The sequence below is a fragment of the Nomascus leucogenys genome, chromosome 11, assembly GCF_006542625.1.
Source record: "Nomascus leucogenys isolate Asia chromosome 11, Asia_NLE_v1, whole genome shotgun sequence".
NCBI lineage: Eukaryota > Metazoa > Chordata > Mammalia > Primates > Hylobatidae > Nomascus > Nomascus leucogenys.
This window is the reverse complement of record NC_044391.1, coordinates 100,996,608-101,020,588: the sequence shown is the minus strand read 5'-3', so window position 1 is coordinate 101,020,588 and position 23,981 is coordinate 100,996,608. Positions and strand designations below refer to the sequence as shown.

The following is a 23,981-nucleotide window of genomic DNA, read 5'->3' as shown; positions in this document are numbered from 1 at the left end:
CCTGAACAACAGAGTGAGACCCTGTCTCTACCAAAAAAAAAAAAAAAATAGCTGGGCATAGTGGCACACACCTGTAGTCCCCAGCTACTCAGGAGGCTGAGGTGGGAGGATCACTTCAACCCCAGGAGGTCAAGGCTGCAGTGAGCTGTGATGGTGTCACTGCACAGCCTGGACAACAGAATGAGACCCTGTTTAAAAAAGAAAAAAAAAGGAAAAGAAAATGTGGTACATATATACAATGGAGTACTATTCAGCCATAAAAAAGAATGGCTTCCTGTCATTTATAACAACATGGATGGAACTGTAGGTCATTATGTTAAGTAAAATAAGCCAGGCACAGAAAGACAGACTTTATATGTACTCACTTGTTTGTGGGAGCTATATTTCAAACAAATGAACTCATAGAGATGGAGAGTAGAATGATGGTTACCAGAGGCTGGGAAGGGTAATGAGCAGGGGAAGGGGGTAGGGAACTGGGGATGGTTAATGGGTACAAAAATATAGTTATATAGAATGAACAATATCTAGTATTTGATAGCACAGTAGGTGACTACACTCAACAATAATTTATTGTACCTTTTAAAATAACTAAAAGTGTATAATTGGATTGTTTATAACACAAGAAAGGATACATGCTTGAAGTGATTATATCCCATTTACCGTGATATGACTGTTATGCACATCACATAAGTGTATGCCTGTAGGCCTGTATCAAAATATCTCATGTGCCCCATAAATACATATACTTACTAGGTACCCACAAAAATTAAAAATTAATTAATTAATTAAAAGAATAAAAGAAAAACTATAAATAGATAAGTATGTATTATTATTTTGTGGTGGAGGAAGTCTCAATAATATTCAGTTCTGGATAGCATTCGTGATATTTTGCTAATACAACAAATATTTATTGAGCATCTACTCTTACACTAAGTACTGGGGATATGATGACAAATAGTCTCCGATTTTAGTAGATCTGCAATCTACATAGTCATTAAAATGTCTCTCTCCTCCAAATACTCTGTCCCTCAATAGGCCAGGCAATCTCATAAAATTAGAACAACCATCTCATTAAAAGCAACTGTCTTTTCCACAAGGAAATCAAAGCTAAGTGAGAACACAGGACATTGATTCAGATCATCAGACTCTGGGCTGTAACTCGTGCCCCCGAGGTCTGCCTGAGCTCCATAGCCCCTTACTCCCAGAACCCCATACCCACACTAACCCCACATAAGCCAGTCACACCCTGTGGCTTTTGATGGGGCATTTTGTCCTTCTAAGCACCTATGGAGACTGAAGGCCTCCACTTGATCTACTCTTAAACCTTAGTAACATCATCAATACACTAGCTTATTTGTATCTATCAAATTTAAAGGATTTTATGAAAATCTATGCAAGTAAAATTGCAACAAATAATATCTCTCAGATACTTCAGATGAGAGTTTAAGTTGGGACAAATTTTTTCAAAAACAATTTAGCTACACATTTCAAGGGCTTAGGAATAGCTCATAACCTTTAACCTAATAAATCCCTCTGGGAGTCTGTCCTAAGGTAATAAGTAAATGCAGCAAAGATTTCTGCATGAGGCTTTCACCATAGTTTTATTTATGATAACAAAAAATGTAAAATAACCTGAATATTCATCAACAGGGGATTGAGCAAATAAATATAGCATATCCATAGGAATAATTTAATAACATAGAGAAATCACAATATAAAACTAAGTGAGGCCTAAGCTATAAGACTAAGTATGTAATATGTGCCTATTTGTTTGATTTATATACTCATAGAAAATACCAGTTATTTGTACATTCTGTATTCTTTAAATTTTTACAATTAAAAAAAATCTTTAACTTTAAAACATGCATTCTCAACAGGGCCAATATAGCCCCCAGTAGGCAAAAACTGGTGCAGGGTGAAGGCAAAAAAATTCTTAGCTATGACAATGGTTTGTAGTTCTCCAAAGGGCCCTAGTAGGTAAACAAATATACAGTATGTGAGATTCATATTTTGGGGGATGGGTGGTAGCACTTAGCAAAAACATGTCTAAAGAGTCAGTATTTTTAAAATCTTAAGGGGAAATTGTTGAAACGAAAAGAACAAAAAATATCAGAAGAAAGCAAACTCAAAAATAGTAGCTGTGGTCATATCTGGGTCATGGCATTATAGGTAACTTTTTGTATCTTTTTATATCATTTAGTATTATCTAAACTTTATACAATGAAAATGTACTATATTCATAATAAGGAAAAGCGGAAATTTAAATTTAAAATAAAAAATTAAATAATCAAAATAAATAAATTTAATTTAAAATTGTTTATTATGCTTTAAGTTCTGAGATACCTGTGCAGAACATGCAAGTTTGTTACATAGGTATACACGTGCCACGATGGTTTTCTGCACCCACCAACCCATCAACTACATTAAGTATTTCTCCTAATTCTATCCCTCCCCTAGCCCCCCACCCCACAACAGGCCCCAGTGTGTGATGTTCCCCTCCCTGTGTCCATGTGTTCTCATTGTTCAACTCCCACTTATGAGTGAGAACATGCGGTGTTTGGCTTTCTGTTCCTGTGTTAGTTTGCTGAGAATGATGGTTTCCAGCTTCACCTACATCCCTGCAAAGGACATGAACTCATCCTTTTTTATGGCTGCATAGCATTCCATGGTGTATATGTGCCACATTTTCTTTATCCAGTCCATCATTGATGGGCATTTGGTTTGGTTCCAAGTCTTTGCTATTGTGAATAGTGCTGCAATAAACGTACGTGTGCATGTGTCTTTATAGTAGAATGATCCTTTGGGTATATACTCAGTGATGGGATTACTGGTCAAATGATATTTCTGGTTCTAGATCCTTGAGGAATCACCACACTGTCTTCCACAATGGTTGAACTAACTTACACTCCCACCAGCAGTGTAAAAGCCTTCCTGTTTCTCCACATCCTCTCCAGCATCTGTTGTTTCCTGACTTTTTAATGAGAACTTATTGAATGTGAGAATGAGAAGAGAAATCAATGGCTCATGCACTGGCCTTTTTCTGTGTTGCAGGGATATTACTTTCACACTGAAAACCCCTTCAAGGACTGGCCTGGAGCATTTGAAGAAGGCTTAAAAAGGCTGAAGGAAGGGGACCTGCCAGTCACCATCCTGTTCATGGAAGCAGCAATTCTTCAGGACCCTGGAGATGCAGAGGTGTCATTCTCCCTTCATTCTGCCAGACTCAGAAAGGGCATGTGCTAACGAGGGACAGATAACACAGAACTCTGCTGGGTCACCTTTTCATCAAGTAAAGGTTCCCAGAGGAGTTAACCTAACTTAGTCTACTTGTTTAAAAGTTACAAATAGGTACCCGTTTTCTAACCACATTTCTAATTGGCGGTGTTTACAGTGCCTATAGATAAAGACTGGGGGCAGGAAAAGAAAAATCAAAATTACCAACCTGGAGGCTTATCAGTAGTCTTCTTTTTTTGAGACAGAGTCTTGCTCTGTCAACGAGGCTGGAGTGAAATGGCGCAATCTCAGCTCACTGCAACCTCCGCCTCCCAGGTTCAAGCGATTCCTCTGCCTCACCATCCTGAGTAGCTGAGATTACGGGTGCCTGTCACCACGCCCAGCTAATTTTTGTATTTCTAGCTGGTCTCGAACTCCTGACCTCATGTGATCCACCGGCTTGGCTTCCCAAAGTGCTGGGATTACAGGCATGAGCTACCGTGCCCAGCAGTAGTTTTCAAGGCACAGTATATAGTGATGCCTGGCTCTTGTGTCACGCTGTACATCACCCTTGGTTTACTCACGCCACATTTATTGAACACATACTATGTCCCAAAAATTATACCAGGTCCTGGCTTAAAATATTGAAAAGCTGGGAAAACATATCAGATGGAAAACACGTTTATGGTCTATCTGGGAAAACGAGTAAAAAAAATCAATGTAGTGTAATAAATGCAATGTCAGAGTGTGCACAGGATGCTGGGAGACTAGAAACCATCCAGCCTTTCTGCACAAGTGGAACCAGGGTCAGGGCAGGAATTAAAGGCAATAGGGGAGTCAAGTTTTTGTTACAAGGGAGCGCTATGTGGGTAGGCAGAGGGGCATGAAGCATCCTGTTAAGTGGAAGAGGGGAGGAGAGAATGATAGAGGGAAGGCAAGAAGAGATAGGCAAGAATTTGAAATTCATCTGAAAGCCATGGGAAACCACTAGGCGCCTGTACTCAGGAGAGGCATACCAACAGATTGTGCATTAGAAAAACCCCTTTCTCTGAGATGAGAAGAATGATTAGAGACAGAGGCTGGGAGACCACCAAAAAGCTTCTGCAGTCCTAATCCCCTAGATTCCTAAATCTGTGAAGGCCTATCATAAGATAGTGTCAATACAATGGTTTCTTCTTTCATTTGTAATTTTTCAGGAATCATCATATAAGGGATATTCCCAAGGGAATCTGCAGAAATTGTAGGGACCGGTATATATACTGGTGCTGAGAATACAATGTAGAATAGTGGTTAAGCATCTAGGCTGTGCTATCCCAACTGCATAGGTTCAGATCCCTGTTCTACCTGTTAGCCATGGGACCTGGGGCAAATCGTTTAAACACTCTAAGTTTCAGTTTCCTCATGTGTAACATGGAAATCCTAATAGTAACTATCTCATTGGGTGTTGTGAGGATTAAATTAGTCCTCACAAATTAAGTGCTCAGCTCAGTGCCTGGCACATCAACATTTAGCCTTCATTTTTATTATTGGTTATATTTTATGTAGGAAGAATGAGTAAACTGATCACTAGTTAAATCTTGTAATATCTTGTTGGTCGAAAGGCTTACAGTGAAATGGGATTAAACTGAAAGCTGAAATTCTGAACCAAAATATTAGAATTTTTAAAAGATAGGCCGAGCGTGGTGCCTAATGCCTGTAATCCCAGCACTTTGGGAGGCTGAGGCAGGTGGATCATTTCAAGCCAGGAGTTCAAAACCAGCTTGGCCAACGTGGCAAAACCCTGTCTCTACTAAAAAATACAAAAAAAAATTAGCTGAGTGGGATGGCTCATGCCTGTAATCCCAGCTACTCGGGAGGCTGAGCTGGGAGAATCACTTGAACCAGGAGGCAGAGATTGCAGTGAGCCGAGATCGTGCCACTGCACTCCAGCCTCAGTGACAGAGCAAGACCGTGTCTCAAAACTAAAATAAAATAAAAGATATGTGCTCATTGTAGAAGAGGAAATTATTACACTAATATGAAACTATAGGCCACCCCCTAAAAATAATAATGTCATCTTACGTTTGTAAATGCTATGTATTTTACAAGGCGTTTTCAAATATATTACATTATTTGACACAACAGCCCGGGAAGATTTTTTTAAGGACATACTATGATCTCAGATTCATAAATAAGAAAATGAGGGCCTGTGGTAACTAACAAATCCCAGACAAAGACCCAGGCCTTCTGAATCTATGGAGACCTCAAAGTTAAGGTAATAACACTGCAGACAGTGAAAATGACACCGTGGCCAAAGGCTAGAAAAATGCCCCCAGAGAAAGACTATTTCATCAATCTTTTCTTAAGAAACATTCTAAGATATATGGAAGGTGAAATCAAAATAGAGGTTTCTGTCTGTGTGTTTAAGAGATTTAAAAGAATCAAGCATATTTGGAGGGGGGAATAATCAGTATTTTTATGAGTTTATAAGGTATATGTAATAATAACCCATGAGAGGAAAAGCCAGTACCATTCAAATGGCACTTTAAGATAACTGTGCTTTCCTAGAGTTTTGTTTTAAAATGGTATTATCTAAAACAGTGTTTGGGGAGTGTGTAAAAGTGTTTGGGGAACGTGCAACTCTCCCAGCCTTGGGAAGGAGAGGTACACGCTCCTCAAACATTTTTAAACCCTAAGACCCTAATATACCTCCACCCCCAGCAAATTTGAAGACAATGTGTGTAATGAGAGGTTTCTGCTTGTGTGTATTACTCTTATAACAGTGTGAGAGTTATTGTTCTTATGAGTATATAGAGAAAAATTTGCTATGTTAGAAACTTTAATTCTAGATATAAAAACATAAGCTATCTGCTTGAAGATGTTCTTCATATTATTTACAATAGCAAACAATTGCAACCAACTTAAAGCAATAAGGGAATTGTTGAGTAAATAATGGAATATCTATTCAACAAAATCCAAATTAAAAATTACGAGGATTTTGTAAAAGCATGAAAAAGGGCTTAAGGTATGATGAAATGTATAAATGTAGACTATAAAATTATGTCTACGTTATGATTATGTTATGTGTTTTGTGCATTTTAACAGTGATTACATTAGAGGAATGAACACATCATAGGAGATTTTGTTTTGCTTTTCCTATTTCCTAAATCTCCTGTGACTTCTTCTAGTAAGTGACTTTCATTCATACAAGCTAAGTTAATATTGTACGTCTTGAGATTCCTTATCGTGAACTTCATTTTGCTACATTTCTGGGTTATATTTCCACCCCTTTTCCTCACAACTGTATAATTTTATATATTTATCTTTTGGTTTTAAGATACCTAATATAACGAAATCTCAGAAATTCAGAGGTTTTCATCGCACTGGGTTATAGGAAAGGATAAATACTGAACGAGTTTGGAAATAATGACAGAGGATCTTGACCCAGATGTCACAAGAGAGTTTGAATGAAGAAATGCATATAATATTTTTCCCTTTTATATAGCGCTCACATCTGAGACAGGTTGCTCTGCATAGGGGATCCATCACAGGTCAACAAACCAACTGAAGCACGTGAGTAATTCTGCTTCATCTTGCAATGTTAACATCAGTTGTCTTTCGTAGGCATGGCAGTTCCTCGGGATAACCCAGGCGGAGAACGAAAATGAACAAGCAGCTATTGTCGCCCTCCAGAGGTAAATGAAGCTAAGTGCAAAATCATGGGCCTGGTGGGCACTTGTTAATGAACTTCCTGTTTCAAATTTGTCTTTTGATCTTTACTGAAGTACAGTGTAAAGAATTTGTAAAGGATAAGTGCTGAGATACTGCATGTCACTCACACGCAGCTCTGAAAAACAACTTAGAATGAAGTAATGTTCCTAATGATGTCTTGCCATCTGCAAATCAATGGACATTCACCGGCACCAGAGAAAGCCTGTGTTAAACCCAGTCATAAAATAGACTCATTGAATAAATAGTTCCTTTTAACGTTTTAGCCTTCTGAAGCATCTGAAAATATTCTTCAAAAAAAATAAGTGGAGGACTGACTAATGGTCTGGATGACGTTGTGGCAGGAGGGATGGGAACAGTGGGTGTGTGTAATATTACACCCTACTTGACTAGAGCTATTTAAACCCTGGAAAAGTAGCCTCTGCCAAATAGACTTCCACTTTCCCTACCTTTTCTTGTAAGTGCCTTTAATATAGTGCTATAGGAAGAGAATATATATGTGTGTATACATATGCACACACATACATATATATTCCATGTTATATGTATGGTGTTTACATGAATGTACATACATAATGTATGTGTATAAATCCTATAGCTTTGGGATCTCAGATTGTAAGAATTCTAGACTCTTGAAATTCTAGGGCTTTACAATCTTGGAATGCTAGATTTCAAGATTCTGTTGGTATTTGATGAAGTAATGGTGACTGGGGTGTGGCCCTGCCTTCAGAGCCTTTTCCTACGGATGAGAGAATTGGGGATCAGGAAAGGTCAAGGTCACACAGAGAGTATGTAACAGAGACAGAACTTAAACCCTCATCTCTTGACTCCAAATCTGGAGCTCTGAGTCAGTGGTTCTTAACCCTGTACACACATGCACATTAGAATCGTTTGGAGGGGGAAAATAATGCCCAAGCACAGCCCAGAGATGATCATTTAATTGATCAGGGCTGGGAACCAAGCAGCAATAGTTTTAAAACTCCCAGGTGTTTGTAATATGCATCCAGAATTAAGAACCTCTCTACCCAGTGCTGATAAGTTTCTGGGAGATTAGGCCCACCACAGAGTGGTATTATGTACTGCCTAGGGCTTGCTCCTCAAAGTCTTATCCAGAGACCTCATCATCACCTGAGAACTTGTCAAACCTGCACAATCCCAGGCCCACCCCAGTAGACCTACTGGATCAGAATGCAGGTTTTATAAGACCCCCCAGATGATTCACATGCACTTCAATTTGAAAATCCCTTGCTAGAGGCCAATGGAATAGAATGAGGGGGAGTAGCTTTAGCCTGTGTCTCCTGTAAACCCACATCAGTAGTTCTGAAAACACAGGGATTTCCCTCCCCTTTGCAAAAGACTGTACAATCTTTCATATCTAGATGTCTACATTCAAGTCAGTTCTCTTTGGGGATAATAGATATTTAATATATTGGTAGTAGCGGCCAGACGTGGTGGCTTACACCTGTAATCCCAGCACTTTGGGAGGCTGAGGCGGGTGGGTCACTTGAGGTCAGGAGTTTGAGACCAGCCTGGCCAACATGGAAACCCTGTCTCTACTAAAAATGCAAAATTAGCCGGGTGTGGTGGGCATCTGTAATCCCAGCTATTCGGGAGGCTGAGGCAGGAGACTCACTTGAGTCCAGGTGGCAGAGGTTGCAGTGAGCTGAGATCACACCACTACACTCCAGCTTCAGTGACAGAGTCAGACTCCGTCTAAAAAAAAAAAAAAAAAAAAAAAAAAAAAGCAGCATTAAAATAATGATATCCCCTATTTCTCATTAGATCTCATTAGATTAAGCACTAATAAATCATGTGCAGAGATAAACCACATAGTTTTAAAGCTACTTATTAAAATTACCAAACCTAGCAATCATTAGGGTAAGTTTTAACTTTCTTAAAAATATGCTGAGGTCTCCATTTTTATGTATTTAAATATGGTGCTTTCCAGGGACTTGACATAAGCAAGCTTACCAATGCTTTTGCAGTATTTAGTTAATAAAGACCCCCCACATTTTCTGAAGAACTGTTAGATGTGGCTCAAAAAAAAAAAAATCTGTAATTGGCTTCTTTTTTTTTTCAGGTGCTTAGAATTACAGCCCAACAACTTAAAAGCTTTGATGGCCTTGGCTGTGAGTTATACTAACACTGGCCATCAGCAGGATGCCTGTGAAGCTCTGAAGAATTGGATTAAGCAAAATCCAAAGTACAAATACCTTGTGAAAAGTAAGAAGGGATCTCCAGGCCTCACCCGGCGGATGTCTAAGTCTCCAGTTGATAGGTATCCTTCTCGTTATATTACAGCTGGGAGTAAACACCCACATATACAATGAATCACCTAAAGGGCAACTAATGAGCCTCACACCCCTGATACCACCCACTCCAGAATGGTTTGCAGGACAGTATTCTGCTGGAGGAGCATCACTCATTGAAAGATTAATGCTTAGACCAGGGCCAACCTTCCGGCACATGATCTACATAGTGGGCATTCACAGACATTTATCTGAGTGCCACATTTTAAAGTCAAATGCTTTGGACACATAATTCACCCAAGGTGAAGTATAATAAATACTGATGCTCCAAGTTTTATCCAGCCTGAGAATTAGGAATGGGGAAAATGAAAGTCTGGTCTTCCAGAAATTTTGTTTTGTGTTTTTTTGTTTGTTTGTTTTTGTTTTTGTTTTTGTTTTTGAGACGGAGTCTCACTCTGTCGCCCAGGCTGGAGTGCAGTGACGTGATCTCAGCTCACTAAAAGCTCCACCTCCCAGGTTCACCCCATTCTCCTGCCTCAGCCTCCTGAGTAGCTGGGACTAGAGGCGCCCGCCACCACGCCCGGCTAATTTTTTGTATTTTTAGTAGAGACGGGGTTTCACCGTGGTCTCGATCTCCTGACCTCGTGATCCGTCCGCCTCGGCCTCCCAAAGTGCTGGGATTACAGGCGTAAGCCACTGCGCCCGGCCTAGAAATTTTGTTTTCTATCAGCAATAAATCCTTATGTTAAATCCTTACTCACTGAGGCCTTGGGAAACTTAGCTGTGGGGCTTTCCACATTAACACTCATAGAGTCAACAGAACTCGCCTCATGAAGACCTTACTTAGCACAGTCTGTATCCGTGTACAACAAAATAGTTCATGAAAATCAACCGTATTTTAAAACATTCAGCATTAATAGTCCTCTCATTGAGTTAAGGTATTTTAAGCAAAATTTTCCAGTCTGTAACGAAGAGACTTCTTGAAATAGAGTCAAGGGATTTAACAGTAAATCATTTATGTTCTGACTATTAGGATTACAAATCTAACTTTTTTTTCTCTTGTAGCTCTGTTCTGGAAGGCGTGAAGGAATTATATCTGGAAGCTGCCCACCAGAATGGAGATATGATAGACCCAGACCTACAGACAGGTCTAGGGGTTCTGTTCCACCTGAGTGGAGAATTTAATAGAGCAATAGATGCATTTAACGCTGCCTTAACTGTTCGGCCAGAGGTAAGAGAGCACAGCACAGCACAGCACAGCAAGAAACCACAGCATTCTCTGTAACAAATAAGTTTTCACAGGCTACACCGTCCATATTTCTTCTACACTTTATTTCCCTGACTCCAATGGTTTAAAGTGATGGGTATTAATAATGTGCTACTGTGGCTGTTAATATTGAAATACCTAAAACAGAATCACTAATTACATGACAACATCGAATGGTAGCTGTTCGTTGACGAGTGAAAGTCATTTGTCAAAATTGTCCTTGAAGATCTTTTAGTAATTCACCTGGCCATGGTCTCCATCCATAAGCACTGAATAAATTTTTAGCCATCTTCCTTTCTCTGCAGAGAAATACAGGAATGCTCTGTCATTGTGACTTGTACTGGGTTGTTAGAAAGTTCTGATTTTGTCATCAGGACTATTCACTATGGAACCGTCTCGGGGCGACCTTGGCGAACGGAGACCGCAGCGAGGAAGCCGTGGAGGCCTACACGCGAGCACTGGAGATTCAGCCGGGATTCATCCGGTCCAGATACAACCTGGGAATAAGCTGCATCAACCTGGGCGCCTACAGGTGAAGTATAGCAACAGGCCAAGGAGGAAGGCCATGCCCAGGACTGAGGTCGAATAATCCGAAAGGTTGTTTCCAAGTAAAAATGCCTGCCTTGGTAGGAGTATTCTTCCTCCTCCCGTTAAGGGTGAATGTGGAGCCTTCACATCCCAAGGCCTGTTTGAGCAGGAACCCTGGGCTTCTCTGGTTCTCAATCTTTAGAGAGCAGCAGTTGGCTCCACATCTTGGGAAATGCAGATTCCCAATCCCTGGCCCCTGAGATTTGGATTCAGTTGGCCTGGATTAGGACAAGTTATCAGCGTTTTCAACACCCCCAAGGGCAACTCTTCAAGAAATACTACCCGTCAATCTTTCATTTTCCACTTAAGGAAAAAAGAGCCTTGGGGGTGTGGGCAAGGGGACCTGGCAAAATGACTTCAGAAAGTCCCAGAACCAGTGTTTAGCAAAGCAAAACCAAGAGTCCAGGTTTTCTAAACCTAATATACCAATCAAGTTAGTTGGGAGAAAAAGAAAAAAACACAACTGGGCTTATAGTTTAAAATGCATTTCTCATTCTCATCCTTCGTCATTAAGGTCTGCATCCTCCCTTTCTTTTTCCCATTACCAGGGCCTAGAAATGACCTTTATTTCTTTCAGATAATGAAAGTATGAGTAATCTTTTTCTTCTTTCTTTTCCCATTTTTTCTATTTTCTAAATAAACAGGTATTACTTTCATAATTGGAAAAAGAACTAAATGTTATTTTTGAACCCCACAAAAAATGTAAACCCTTTCTCATTCTCTGAAAAAGCCAGGCTTTAATAATCAGACAAGCCTGGGTTAAAATCACAGCTCTGCCATGTATCAGTTTTGTGACTCTGGTCTATAACTTTTAGCCTCAATTTCTTCACTTGTTAAAAAAAGAGAGAGAAAGAGGTAATTATTTTTCAGGATTATTGTACAGGTTAAATGTAATTGCCTAGCACAGAGCAGATGCTCAATGCCTGGCAGGCATTTATTATGATGATTATTATTTTGGCATCATCATCCTTATTACTATTTATTTAGTAAGTTATCAGAGAACTATAAACTAGATTTCACTCTTTTGACATCTGAAGAATGACTGCTTCTGAACTGCATTGGTGCATTTTGCCACTGGCAAACATTGAGACCCTAGAAAATAGCTGTTGCACTGTACGAAAAAACTCTTACAAAGAGCAGTAGTCACTGGATTAACTGTGTCAAGAGAATTTTCTCAGATCAAAACCAGGAAGAGTGAATGACTCCTTATCAAGCGGCTTGTTTTATTTTATGGACACTGTGAAATGTGCCACTGCAAAGGCCCTGTTTACATCAGCTGTGCAAAAGCCCGGAGCTGACTCTGTGCCACCCCCTACACATCAGCTGTCCAAGCCCTGCGGATGTCTATTTTGTATCCTAACTTCATTCCTGGCTTCATCTTATTTTCCCAACCAGATTTCCTATTTACGTCTTTCATTCACTTTTTTTCTGGATATGTTGTGTATATGTATTTTGTAAGACACCTTAGATTCCTTTTTTTTAGAACAAGGGAGATGTAAAAAAAATACATATATATATAAAAAACATATAATGTAATTTTTTTTTTTTTTTTTTTTTTGAGTCAGAGTCTCCCTCTGTTGCCCAGGCTGGAGTGCAGTGGTGCAATCTCGGCTCACTGCAAGCTCCGCCTCCCGGGTTCACACCATTCTCCTGCCTCAGCCTCTCCGAGTAGCTGGGACTACAGGCGCCTGCCACCACGCCCGGTTAATTTTTTTTTTTTTTGTATTTTTAGTAGAGACGGGGTTTCACCGTGGTCTCGATCTCCTGACCTCGTGATCCGCCCTCCTTGACCTCCCAAAGTGCTGGGATTACAAGTGTGAGCCACCGCGCCCAGCCAATGTAATTGTTATAATTGTTCTTACAAAAGAATGTAATATATAAATATTACATACATTTTATATATATACTATATATATTTTATATATATTTTTTCAATTAAAGGAGGCTTTTATAAAGCTCCTAGATGAGTTTTTCTTAATTATAACTTCTTAGGGTTAGAAAACCATACTTGAGCGGCCAGTAAAATACTTTCTTGGCATTCACAGATACAAAATTCAGCAGGGTTACTATTTGCAGGAACCCATGAAGGCTCATGACAGGTAAAAATGGCCACCTCCGTTAAGGTGTAAATTTTAAATCCTCAAGCAGAAAGTCTCCCATACTGGAACAAGTCCATTTTAGGGTTGTCCGATAAAACACAGAATGCCCACTTAAATTTGAATTTCAGATAAACAGCAAACAAGTTTTTAGCATAAGTATTTTCCAAATATTGCATGGGATATTACTGTACAATTGGCCCACCATATCCATGGGTTCCTCATCTGTGGGTTTAACCAACTGTGGATTGAATACATTTCTTAAAAAATACAATTTTTTAAAAAACAATATAGTATGACAAATACATAGCATTTACATTTTATTAGTTATAAGTAATCTGGAGAGGATTTAAAGTATATGGGAGGTATGTGCAGGTTATATGCAAATACTATGCTATTTTATACAAGGGACCCGAGCATTCTCAGATTTTGGTATTCTCAGGGGTTCATGAAACCAATCCCCCACGGATACCAAGGGATGTTTATCTGAAGTTCACATTTAACTATGTATTCTGTATTTTTATTTGCTAAATCTGGCAACACTACTCAGTTGGCTACTTTGGAACATATCGACCAAGTTTTGTGGATCTTTTATTGTCATGCCAGATGGGGGAAATCTGAGAAGTGGTAAGAATTTTGTGCTTTTTCCTGGGAAAAAAAAAAAAAAAGACCATCAAGTGAGACGTAATTTTTTTTTTCTTTTCTTTTTTTTTTTTTTTTTTTTTTTGAGATGGAGGCTTGCTGTCACCCAGGCTGGAGTGCAGTGGCACAATCTCGGCTCACTGCAACCTCTACCTCCCAGATTCAAGCAATTCTCCTGCCTCAGCCTCCCGAGTAGCTGGGATTACAGGTGCCCACCACCATGCCTGGCTAATTTTTATATTTTTAGCAGACATAGGGTTTCACCAGGTTGGCCAGACTTGTCTCAAACTCCTGACCTCAAGTGATCTGCCTGCCTCAGCCTCCCAAAGTGCGGGGTTTACAGGCGTGAGCCACTGCGCCCGGCGAGAGAGAGACATAAATCTTAAATGAATTCTGAAAAGAAGTATAACTTGAGGTATAAGCGCATACTTAGGAAATAACAACCCTCAATAGAGAAAGGGCTCAAAAGGAAGCGAGGAGCTGGTTTAAGTACTTTCAAATTCACAAAAGTCTTGGGACCGCTCCCTCAAGAACTGCAGGTGTCGGTGTATGTAGCTGTAACACTTGCTGCTTGTCATCACATTTTCCATAAAGAGTCAAAAGCAAGCACTACCCTGGTACCGTATTCAATTAAAATAAGGACGGGAAATTGTTGGTGTGAAACTTGGCTGTAGCTCAAAATGTTACACCTTTGTCAATAGAGCTCCAGACTAGAGCTTAGACCAATGAGTCTTAACCTTTTCAAAAATGAGGACTCCTTTTGATGAAAATTTTATCCCCCTTGATAGTAATATTTTTAGTATGAGTATAATGAGGGAAAGCTATAACGTGATGCTTTTAAATGAATGGGCTTTTTATTAATCATGACAATATACACAAACGATTTAAAATTATTTATACATACATGTGTGAAACATTTGAAAACTATTCACACATCTATGTGTACAACCTTCTGAGTCCCCCAACAGGACTCTGAGTTCACAAGCAGGGGAACAGGTTTAGACTGTCTTTATGGGGGAGGGAATAAAACTGGAGTCATTTGATGAGGTAAGTTCGACTATTCTGTTTCTCTCCAAATCCCTCTGAAACCATTACCACACACTTGGGGCTGGAAGCAGCCAGTGAATGAGAGGCTTTCAAGATCTTCCTTTCCCTCGAGTTCTTACAGGTCTGGGTCTATGAGAGAAAACTGGGAGACATCAGTAGAGCTGCCATCCTGTGAAGTAGGGGCAAAAAGGGCCTCTCAAGTAGGCTTCTTATGTCCATCCATTTATAAATCTCCCTCTCTTGCTTGATTACAAGAAACCCAGAAGAGGGGGTGATTAGAACACCCACTCCATTCCATTATCCAGGTTGCTACATACGCCATGACCATTTCTCACTCACCTTTTATTTTCAGGCAGATCTAACGATATAGATGAGCAAATCCCTGGATTATGTGCATTAGAATTAGAAATCCAGTCTCATTTTCAAAGTTTCTTACCAGATGCTTATTACCTACCTTGCAGGATTAAATGAGATCAAGTGTATGAAAAGTTTTTGAGAAAAGTAAAGTGGATGCAAATTAAAGTGGCATGATTATTCTTCAGAAGGATCAGTTTGTCAGATATACTCTACAAGGTTGGGGTGAAATGGGGCTGCTGAAGAGGGCAGACCCAGCAGGTACTCCTGGCACCTGAGCAGCAGAGTGAACTAGTGGGCTAGAGGAGCTAGAAGGACTTCAGACAGCATCTAACTCGGCTTGTCTCAGACTTGGTGTTCTCAGGACCCCTCTACACTTGTACTAATTATTGAGAACCTAAAAGGGCTTTTGTTTATGTGAGTTATATCTATCAATATTTACTGTATTAGAAATTAAACTGAAAACATTGTTAAAGATTCATTTAAAAAGAATAAAACTCACTACATGTTATCATAAATAATATTTTTTACAAAAAATAATTATTTTCCAAAACAAAAACAGTTTAGTGGGAAGAGTGACATTGTTTCACATTTTTGCAAGTTTCTTTAATATCTTGCTTACTAGAAGACACACTCTCACATCTGCTTCTGCAGTCACTCTGTTGGGATATCATGTACCATGTAGTCTCTGGAAAATCCCACCGTAAGCATGTTGAAAAATGAAAGCAAAAAGGTCAAATAACATCTTAGCTTTATCATAGAAATAATTTTGACCTCATTGATTCCCAAGCATCTCCAGACCACACTTTGAAGACTATTGATCTTACTCAGTGATAAGCGCTTTCACATAGATTGATTCAACTGCACCTCCAAAGTTTTTAAATGTCTTTGATTATCCCTATTACACACTCAGGGAAAGTAAGCCTTGGAAAAAAAAAAAAAACAACAACAAGAAATTTGCCTACTGCTAAATAACTGGGATTCAAGATAGGTGCCCAGTAATAAACTCAATCTACTCTAGCTGTGTTCCCTATGTCTAGCACTAATGGGAAAAATTAGACCACTTTGTTTTTAAGTAGGGCTATATTCTTCCTCTTAAACTAGTTATAGAAATCAAATCTGCAAATGGATTAAGTGTTCAAATCATTCCTAGAGCAGGGGAAAATCAAATGCGTTAATGAATTTGCATGGTTTTGCTATTATTCTTTCTCTCCCACATGACATTCCTAAAATAAAATTTTCTTTTCTTTTCTTTACTTTTTCTTTTTTTTTTTTGAGACAGTCTCGCACTGTTGCCCAGGCTAGAGGGCAGTGGTGTGATCTCGGCTCACTGCAACCTCTGTCTCCTGGGTTCAAGCGATTCTCCTGCCTCAGCCTCCCTAGTAGCTGGGATTACAGGCGCATGCCACTACACCTGGCTATTTTTTGTATTTTTAGTAGAGGCAGGGTTTCACCATGTTGGCCAGGCTGATCTTGAACTCCTGACCTCAAGTGATCCACCTGCCTTGGCCTCCCAAAGTGCTGGGATTACAGGCTTGAGCCACCATGCCCAGCCTGCTTTTCTTTTTTCTTTCTGACCTCACTGTATTTAATAATGACTGCTCACTAAAGAATATAAGAGAATTGGAAAGTTGTTCATTTGATCATCCAGAACGCATAAGAGGTAATTTAAGATTTTAGATTAAAATCACTTAATCCAATTTTGTTTTGTTTTGTTTACATTTGCTAACTCTGAAATGTGACGAATTTTAAAATATGTTTTTCTACCTTCTTAGAGAAGCGGTCAGCAATTTTCTCACTGCCCTCAGCTTGCAAAGAAAGAGCAGGAATCAGCAGCAAGTTCCTCATCCTGCAATCTCTGGGAATATCTGGGCTGCCCTCAGAATTGCACTCTCTCTGATGGACCAACCAGAACTCTTCCAGGCGGCTAATCTTGGTGACCTGGATGTCCTCTTAAGAGCTTTCAACTTGGATCCTTGAAGAAAGAATAATTCCAGTACTAATAATCCCTGATCTGTGTGATTGTACTGAAAAATGAAAAACTATTTTATTATGAATTTCAAAAGGATAAATCAAATATTCAAAAGGCCATGGTCATATAGCCCAAGGAAATTAATTCCTGTGGACAATGCCCAGTCTTTGTTCAGATCCAAAAGCACAAAATGTTGTATATAGAGTCAAAGTCAGGTTCAAAAGAAGAATTAAGAGACTCAAGACAAACCAAGATAAAGTAACTGTGTGTTGAATACTCTTTCCACAAGTTGCAAGCATACTGCAACACACGTTCTTTGGGTTTTTTGTCTCTCCTTGCAGCTGATGACACATCTGAGGAACTTGTTCATGGGAAACATGGAAAAAGCACTGCCTCAGATTGGGAAATTCTGACTGTTTCTGAACTGTCTTCTTTTGCAAGACTGAACATAGTTTGGGCCATTGGTGCATGCACATATATTAACTCGTGACTAAAGACAGGCCTTGCTTAAACCTGTTCCAATTTTAACTTTTACTGTAGCCCTTTGATTCCAGAGAGGGAGCTTTGCTGGCAAAAGCAGTTTTTGCACTAGAAATTTTTGCTGTTCCCAATCTAAACTTTTCTGGGATTGTATATATGCACTTTAATATCTTATTTATGCCTTGCTGGAGTTTTGTTTTGTTGCTCCAATTTTTAACTTGGGGGTGAAAGATTTAAGAACTCAGCCTCATTAGATCAAAGGACCAAATAAATAATTCCTGAAAATAGTTTTTCATAGTGTAGGATTTTGAAGGACTGTTTTTCTTAAAGCAGATATGATGACATAAGGCATAAATATGGCAAAAAGGTCTTTTCATTCACATGCTTTCTGGGTCTGTATGAACATAAGTAAGACACAAGGTACTGTCTCTTCATGCATTCTCTGCAGGAAGAAAGTTTGATGATATCGTTATTTCTATTAAGTTGAAATTAACTTGCTTAAGTGTCATACTTTACTGGCTTTGCCCTGCACACCAATATTCCTTTTAAACCATAAATATTTTAAATAATATTTCTTAAGAGTGATAAATAACATTTTTTCCTAAAAATTGTTTTCTTAGTTTCATAATAATCTGCATTGTTCATCCCCTTGCATTCTAAGTGATAGAAGAGCAACGCTTTCAAACCAAATCTCACTGAATGCCAGTGATTTCATATGAAAGATGCATGCCTCTTTGGCTCTTTGAACATTTAGCAAGTATCAGGAATTTTCTATTAGCAGTGGTGTTTTAATTGGTTGAATTACACTTAGTTCTCCAGAGTGTTTTGTATATGTTTGGGGCTTGGTGATTATTTTGAAAGATACATTTTTTAAAGAATTAGGAACATTTTTTGCAAAATGCTAATCAGAATATAATTTTACCAATGTCAGGTATAGAGAAGTTATCCCATTCTTCTTTACCTGGTCCCCTTCCTTCATCTAGAACCTTCCCCAAAGTAGTCTAATCCTAACTTTTTATTTACGTTCTTTGATGATAATAGCTCATTCCACTCGTAATTATAGTTACCCACAAAAAATAAAACAACAACAATAACAAAAACTCCACAGAATTGGGGTCAAAACAGTCTAATTGCCTGGGGAATAAGCTTCTACTAAGGAGTAAATGTGCACACGTGCTTATAAATTGAATGCAAGGTACAGGAATAAAATCCTCTCCTCTGTTACATTTGAAGTCCTTGGGTTGTGAGAGGGCCTCTAGTTAACAGAAACCACAAGTCCTTGAGGCTTACATATGTTATAACCGATTCTAGTTTATAAAGACAAAGAGCTGAGGCCACTGTGAGGAGTACCAGGTTTTGATATTCATTGTCAAAGTTCACTTGGGCCAGGTGATAGCTCCAGCTGGTCAGCAGAAGGCAGAGGCATTCAGGCACGCATCATGGGTAGCAGCAACCGCCCAGTCTCAGCCCATGCTTCTCTACAGTCTCAGCAGCAAAGTAAAGCTCAACAATACTTTCAAGAATGGTATTCTGAGAGTTGTAGAATTTGAGACACCCAGTCTGGTAAGGACTCTTGGGGCCAGCCTCCAAGCCATGGCAGGGCCTGCTTGAATATGCCTGATGGAACAGCATCCTTTCCTTCCCTGCTCCTTCCTCCTACCATCTCTGTACCCTGACCAGAAAGTTGGCATGAATAGTCCATGAACAAAGGATTGAATAGCCTCTGAACAAAGGATTCAAAGCAAACTTTGGAAGTGTTCTGTGATGCCATTCTATACTTTGAGCAGCAACTGAATTTGCAGCCTGGATTTATAGCCTGAAACTAGTATAAATTTCAAATAATTAATTTGTTGCTAAATGGTGGCAAATTTTGTGGCCCAAGTTTTGTTTTGCTATTGGAACACAAACTCCAGGGAGCCGTTTTAGGGAAGACTAAACAATCTTCCATTCTCACCATTATTTGGCAATTTGCAGAGCATTTTTAGTAGGACTTTCTCCAGTATATGTAGTATCTGTCAGATCTAAGATTTTTATAGGCTGTCAAGAAGTCCAGAATTATGGCCCAAGAGGAAAAGAGTTGCATTTTTCAATAATATTTTTTATAAAATTAAGTTAAAACCATTATTAAAACATGAGTGACAGGCCAGGTGCAGTGGCTCATGCCTGTAATCCTAGCACTTTGGGAGGTGGAGGCGGGCAGATCACGAGGTCAGGAGTTCGAGACCAGCCTGACCAACATGGTGAAACCCCATCTTTACTGAAAATACAAAAATTAGCCGGGGGTAGTGGTGCGCACCTGTAATACCAGCTACTCAGGAGGCTGAGGCAGGAGAATCACTTGAACCAGGGAGGCAGAGGTTGCAGTGAGCCGAGATTGCACCACTGCACACCAGCCTGGGTGACAGAGCGAGACTCCGTCTCAAGAAAAACAAAAAAATGACAGTTTATAGGAATAGAGCACCACCAAGAAATCAGTAGCAAGACTTTAGAACAGTCTTTTTGTATAAATGATATACAGTAAATGGCTTTTTAAAAGTGCATCTACTTTATTTTTTGGCAGAACTATTTTTGGCATCTCATCTTCATGGCATGAAATTGTCATTTAAATTACCCTTTCCGTTTGAAAGGGGAGGGTATCCTTATTTCCCTTCTGAGGTACTCTGAGAAGGCTTTGAGTTTCCTTTTTCATGTATTAATGTATAACAGCCTAACAGCTCCTAGAAGATGGTATTCTTACTAGAATGGCTACATACAGGTGACTTCCAGGGACTGACTTCGCCTGTAGATTGAATGAAAATAAACAGAAAGCCAGTGATTATTGCTGAGTTTCAAAATATAACCATTTCTAGTAGGCTACTTCTACGTGCTGTTGTACCTTCCTGGTGAGGAGGAGACAGAGGGATAGGGGAGAGGAGGAGGAATAAAAATCCCTCTCACTGGGCCAGTCATACTGATTCATTCCCTTTACTTCCTCCAAAACTCACTCCCCATGACTCCTGAAAAATGGGCAGATCTTGTCCACCAGGAAATTTTAATAGAATACTATGCACCGTGCTTTCTCAGCCAATCTGGATTCCTACTAGAACAGACAAGTAAGGAAGCATAACTGGGTAGGAATGTCCACTTATGTTTCACAAACTCACTTTTAGAGTTTCATGCCACTTTCCTCATTCTTCTCTTTAAGATACTATTATATTGAACGTGGGCCCCATGTCTAAATACTTGTATAGATAAATATTTCTGGTATATTCTTCCCATACAAGCGAGACTTGAATAGAGTTGTAGCTAGTCCCACTTATAATAAGAGCTTCCGAACTCTTTATCATAAACTTTGTCTGTGAGCTTGGGAATATAGAGAAAGCAAGTTGGTCATTCTGAGACCCTTCCTCATTTGCCCTGAATCAGTTCCCCAAGATTGGACTGTACTTTAAGCTAGTTGTTGTAGCAGTGGTGGTTGTTGTTTTATATCTTGAGATACTTCTAGAACATTCTAGAAACAGGGTATTCTAAAGGCTTACTTTATATGCCATCCTTTTTGAACCCTCTTATTTTAGAAATTATTACACATGCACTTATGATTTCAACCTTGTAAAATAATTTCAAATTCATTCCGTATCCACATTTTACTGCAGTTTCCCTATCATCTCAATAGTTATAGAACTGGTTGAAATTAAACTGTTTTGAACTAAGAAGTAGATACATATATCTATATATATATATTTTTAAAGAGTGTTCATAGATAAACTCTGGCATAAAGTTTGTAAAAAAGCAATTTTTTAAAAGCAAAACGTATAACCTCAGGTACAAAAATATTGCATGCATTAGTATTGCAAATTTGCCTACTCAAATATTAACCAAAGCATGCAAGATAACTTGACTGAATGTAAATTTACACAGTGCATGATTAAATCTCATAGGTTAGCCTGTTGTTCCTTGCCTCTATACAAGGGAGCATTTTTATGAACTTTGTGTTACAGTTTTTCTATTTGCTTTTCTTATCCTATCCTTGAGATTGTTTTCATGCTATCACACTGAACTTTACAGATATTCACACATCTTGTTTGTACAGTGTTACCAGTGCCAAACTAATCCTCTGAAGAATCTGAGTACTTAGACATCTAAACACTTTTTCAAAAACCAGTTGAGGCACAACAGATCCAAAACTTAAACAAATCCAAGTGTCTGAATGCTACTAAACCAAATCACGTTGACTGCCTCAGCACATAAAGGTTTCGACTCTAAATTCTTAATATACACTTCAAAATTTTTCTAAAAGTTTGGGAATAAATTAGAAAAACTGATATTCTAAATAAGGTGAGGAGATTGGGGTAATGTCAGGCATATCAAAATCATCACACAGCCAAGTAGATACGGGGCCTTAATTTTCATAAATGTCACATAGCGAGTGTGTGGGGTATCACATCGTTCTGATACAGCCGTATTTGTATGGTAGTTGAGCTGCTTGGGCTAAATGTCCCTTGAGAGACTGGGCTTGATCAACAGGTCTAACAACACTGATATTTAGGGAGTGATGAGGTGATTTCATGGTCACTCAGAACGAACTCTGAAATCTTCTCACTGCCTTTTCCCATAACCCCTATTTTATGAGGAGACCAGAAAGGGAGAGAGCAAAGCTCAGTGAGACCATATGGTCTTACATTAGTAACAGCTTTGTTACTCACTCCATATACCCCTGTACCCTCACACACATACCATGAGCCCAAAGACAGGATTCTACACATAACACACATAGCAAAGACTATTGTGGGGAGGCATTAAACAGTTAAGAGGAAAAAAAAACACAGAAAATTAAACTGCAAGGTTTAACAACCTCTCATGTGGTATTTTGCCTTGAATGAAGTTTCCACTACCTGCAGCTTCTGCAGAAATACCAAATAACACAGTCTAGAGACAAGTGTCCCAATCTCAGAACTGTTTTCTCAGGACCTTCTCTATAAGAGAAAACTAACTTGCAATGCTGCAGAATGTCAGAGCAAAACCCTGATGAGCTCCGTGGGATACTTAATAGAAGCCTGCACTCAAAATAATATGAAGATGGAAACAACTACAACAATTAGGCAGTTCTTTGCTCAACTATAAAATGTGTATCATTCATTGGGGGAGGGGGAGGGGGAGGGGTGGTGTTCTTTGGATTTCTTGGAAAGGGAAATGGTATAACACAAAAAGACTAAGAGGTATATACACTCAGCTCGGTAATTCGAGCATTTGGCATTTTCACTGAGATATGTAGCATTTCTGCATGGATACCATACAAGAATTCTGTCATGTGAGAAATGTGTTCATGATGGACTACATTACCAGTAGTTAAGGGAAATAGAGCAAACTTAAGTTTTTACCAACTTCCTTTCATTTTTCCAATATATCATCTAACCCAAACTTTCTTCAATTTACATTGCCCAAATTTGTTTACATTGGTTGAAAAAAAACTGATTAATTTATTAAACTTTTTACAAACTGTAACAAACATTTAGCTATTTAGAAAAGACATTTCTACATGTTTTATATATCTATGAATATTGCATATCTAATCTAATCTAAAAATGTTGTTTTGAGACAATTCTTCTGTGATGCTTCCTCATCATGCTCATAAATGTTTAAAGTCTTGGGATTTCATTTTCAGGCTGAAATAGGTAACAAGAAACAAATTTAAGTTTAAATGTTTACATTGAGTTACTAAATTAATACCAATTCAAATTAAGTGACCTATAGTAAATTAATGGCAATGGGGGGGAGGGGATTTTAAAGTGATTGGCATATTATGTGATATCGTATCAGTGATTTAGTGAAATAATATGTATCATAGCACAACTCTGTTGGGTATTAAGGCTTCATCTTAGTATTTCCCTGCATTGCTCTTTGAAATAAAATTACTACCATAAAAATAACCTCTTATCATATTGATGTGTTTAATTTACTCAGTTGGTTTCTAATTTGCATACCAAGATTAAGGTAGTATTTTTGTACTATTATTGGAAGCATGCCTTCCCTTTTTCACATTATTAAATTGTATTTATATTTGTGCAATTTTAAACTACGTTTTCAAATAAACTTTGTCTGCGGCTTCAAGGTCTTTTCAGGAATCTTTCAAAATGGGATTTGGGGATCAGAACTGCTTCTGATCAAACGGAATCCAATTTGTACTACTGGCTAAAGGTCCTTTTATTAAATATTGAATATCACTACATATGATTTTGCATGAGCTATCTGGAAATCAGGAATGCATTTTTGGATATAAAACAAAACTTTAAAAACCTTCCTCCTTTGTTAATTTTTTAAGACTAAAATATTATTTAACCTGAAATTGAATTTTGTGATTCTTTTTAGAATAAAAATATTACAATAAA

The 23,981-nt window shown here is 38.7% G+C and overlaps 1 protein-coding gene across 9 annotated transcripts in view; it reads left to right on the top strand.

Moving 5' to 3' along the window:
* The window catches only part of PEX5L (peroxisomal biogenesis factor 5 like), a 242,060-nt gene extending 218,079 nt beyond the window's left edge, over positions 1-23,981 (top strand). For all 9 annotated transcript variants that reach the window (XM_003256510.4, XM_003256512.4, XM_003256511.4 and 6 more), the window contains 6 exons: positions 3,052-3,195; positions 6,817-6,887; positions 9,002-9,199; positions 10,236-10,401; positions 10,812-10,969; positions 16,940-23,981. In XM_003256510.4, coding sequence (XP_003256558.1) covers positions 3,052-3,195; positions 6,817-6,887; positions 9,002-9,199; positions 10,236-10,401; positions 10,812-10,969; positions 16,940-17,144 — 942 coding nt within the window. In that variant the 3' untranslated portion in view covers positions 17,145-23,981. The remainder of the gene's footprint in view (positions 1-3,051; positions 3,196-6,816; positions 6,888-9,001; positions 9,200-10,235; positions 10,402-10,811; positions 10,970-16,939) is intronic.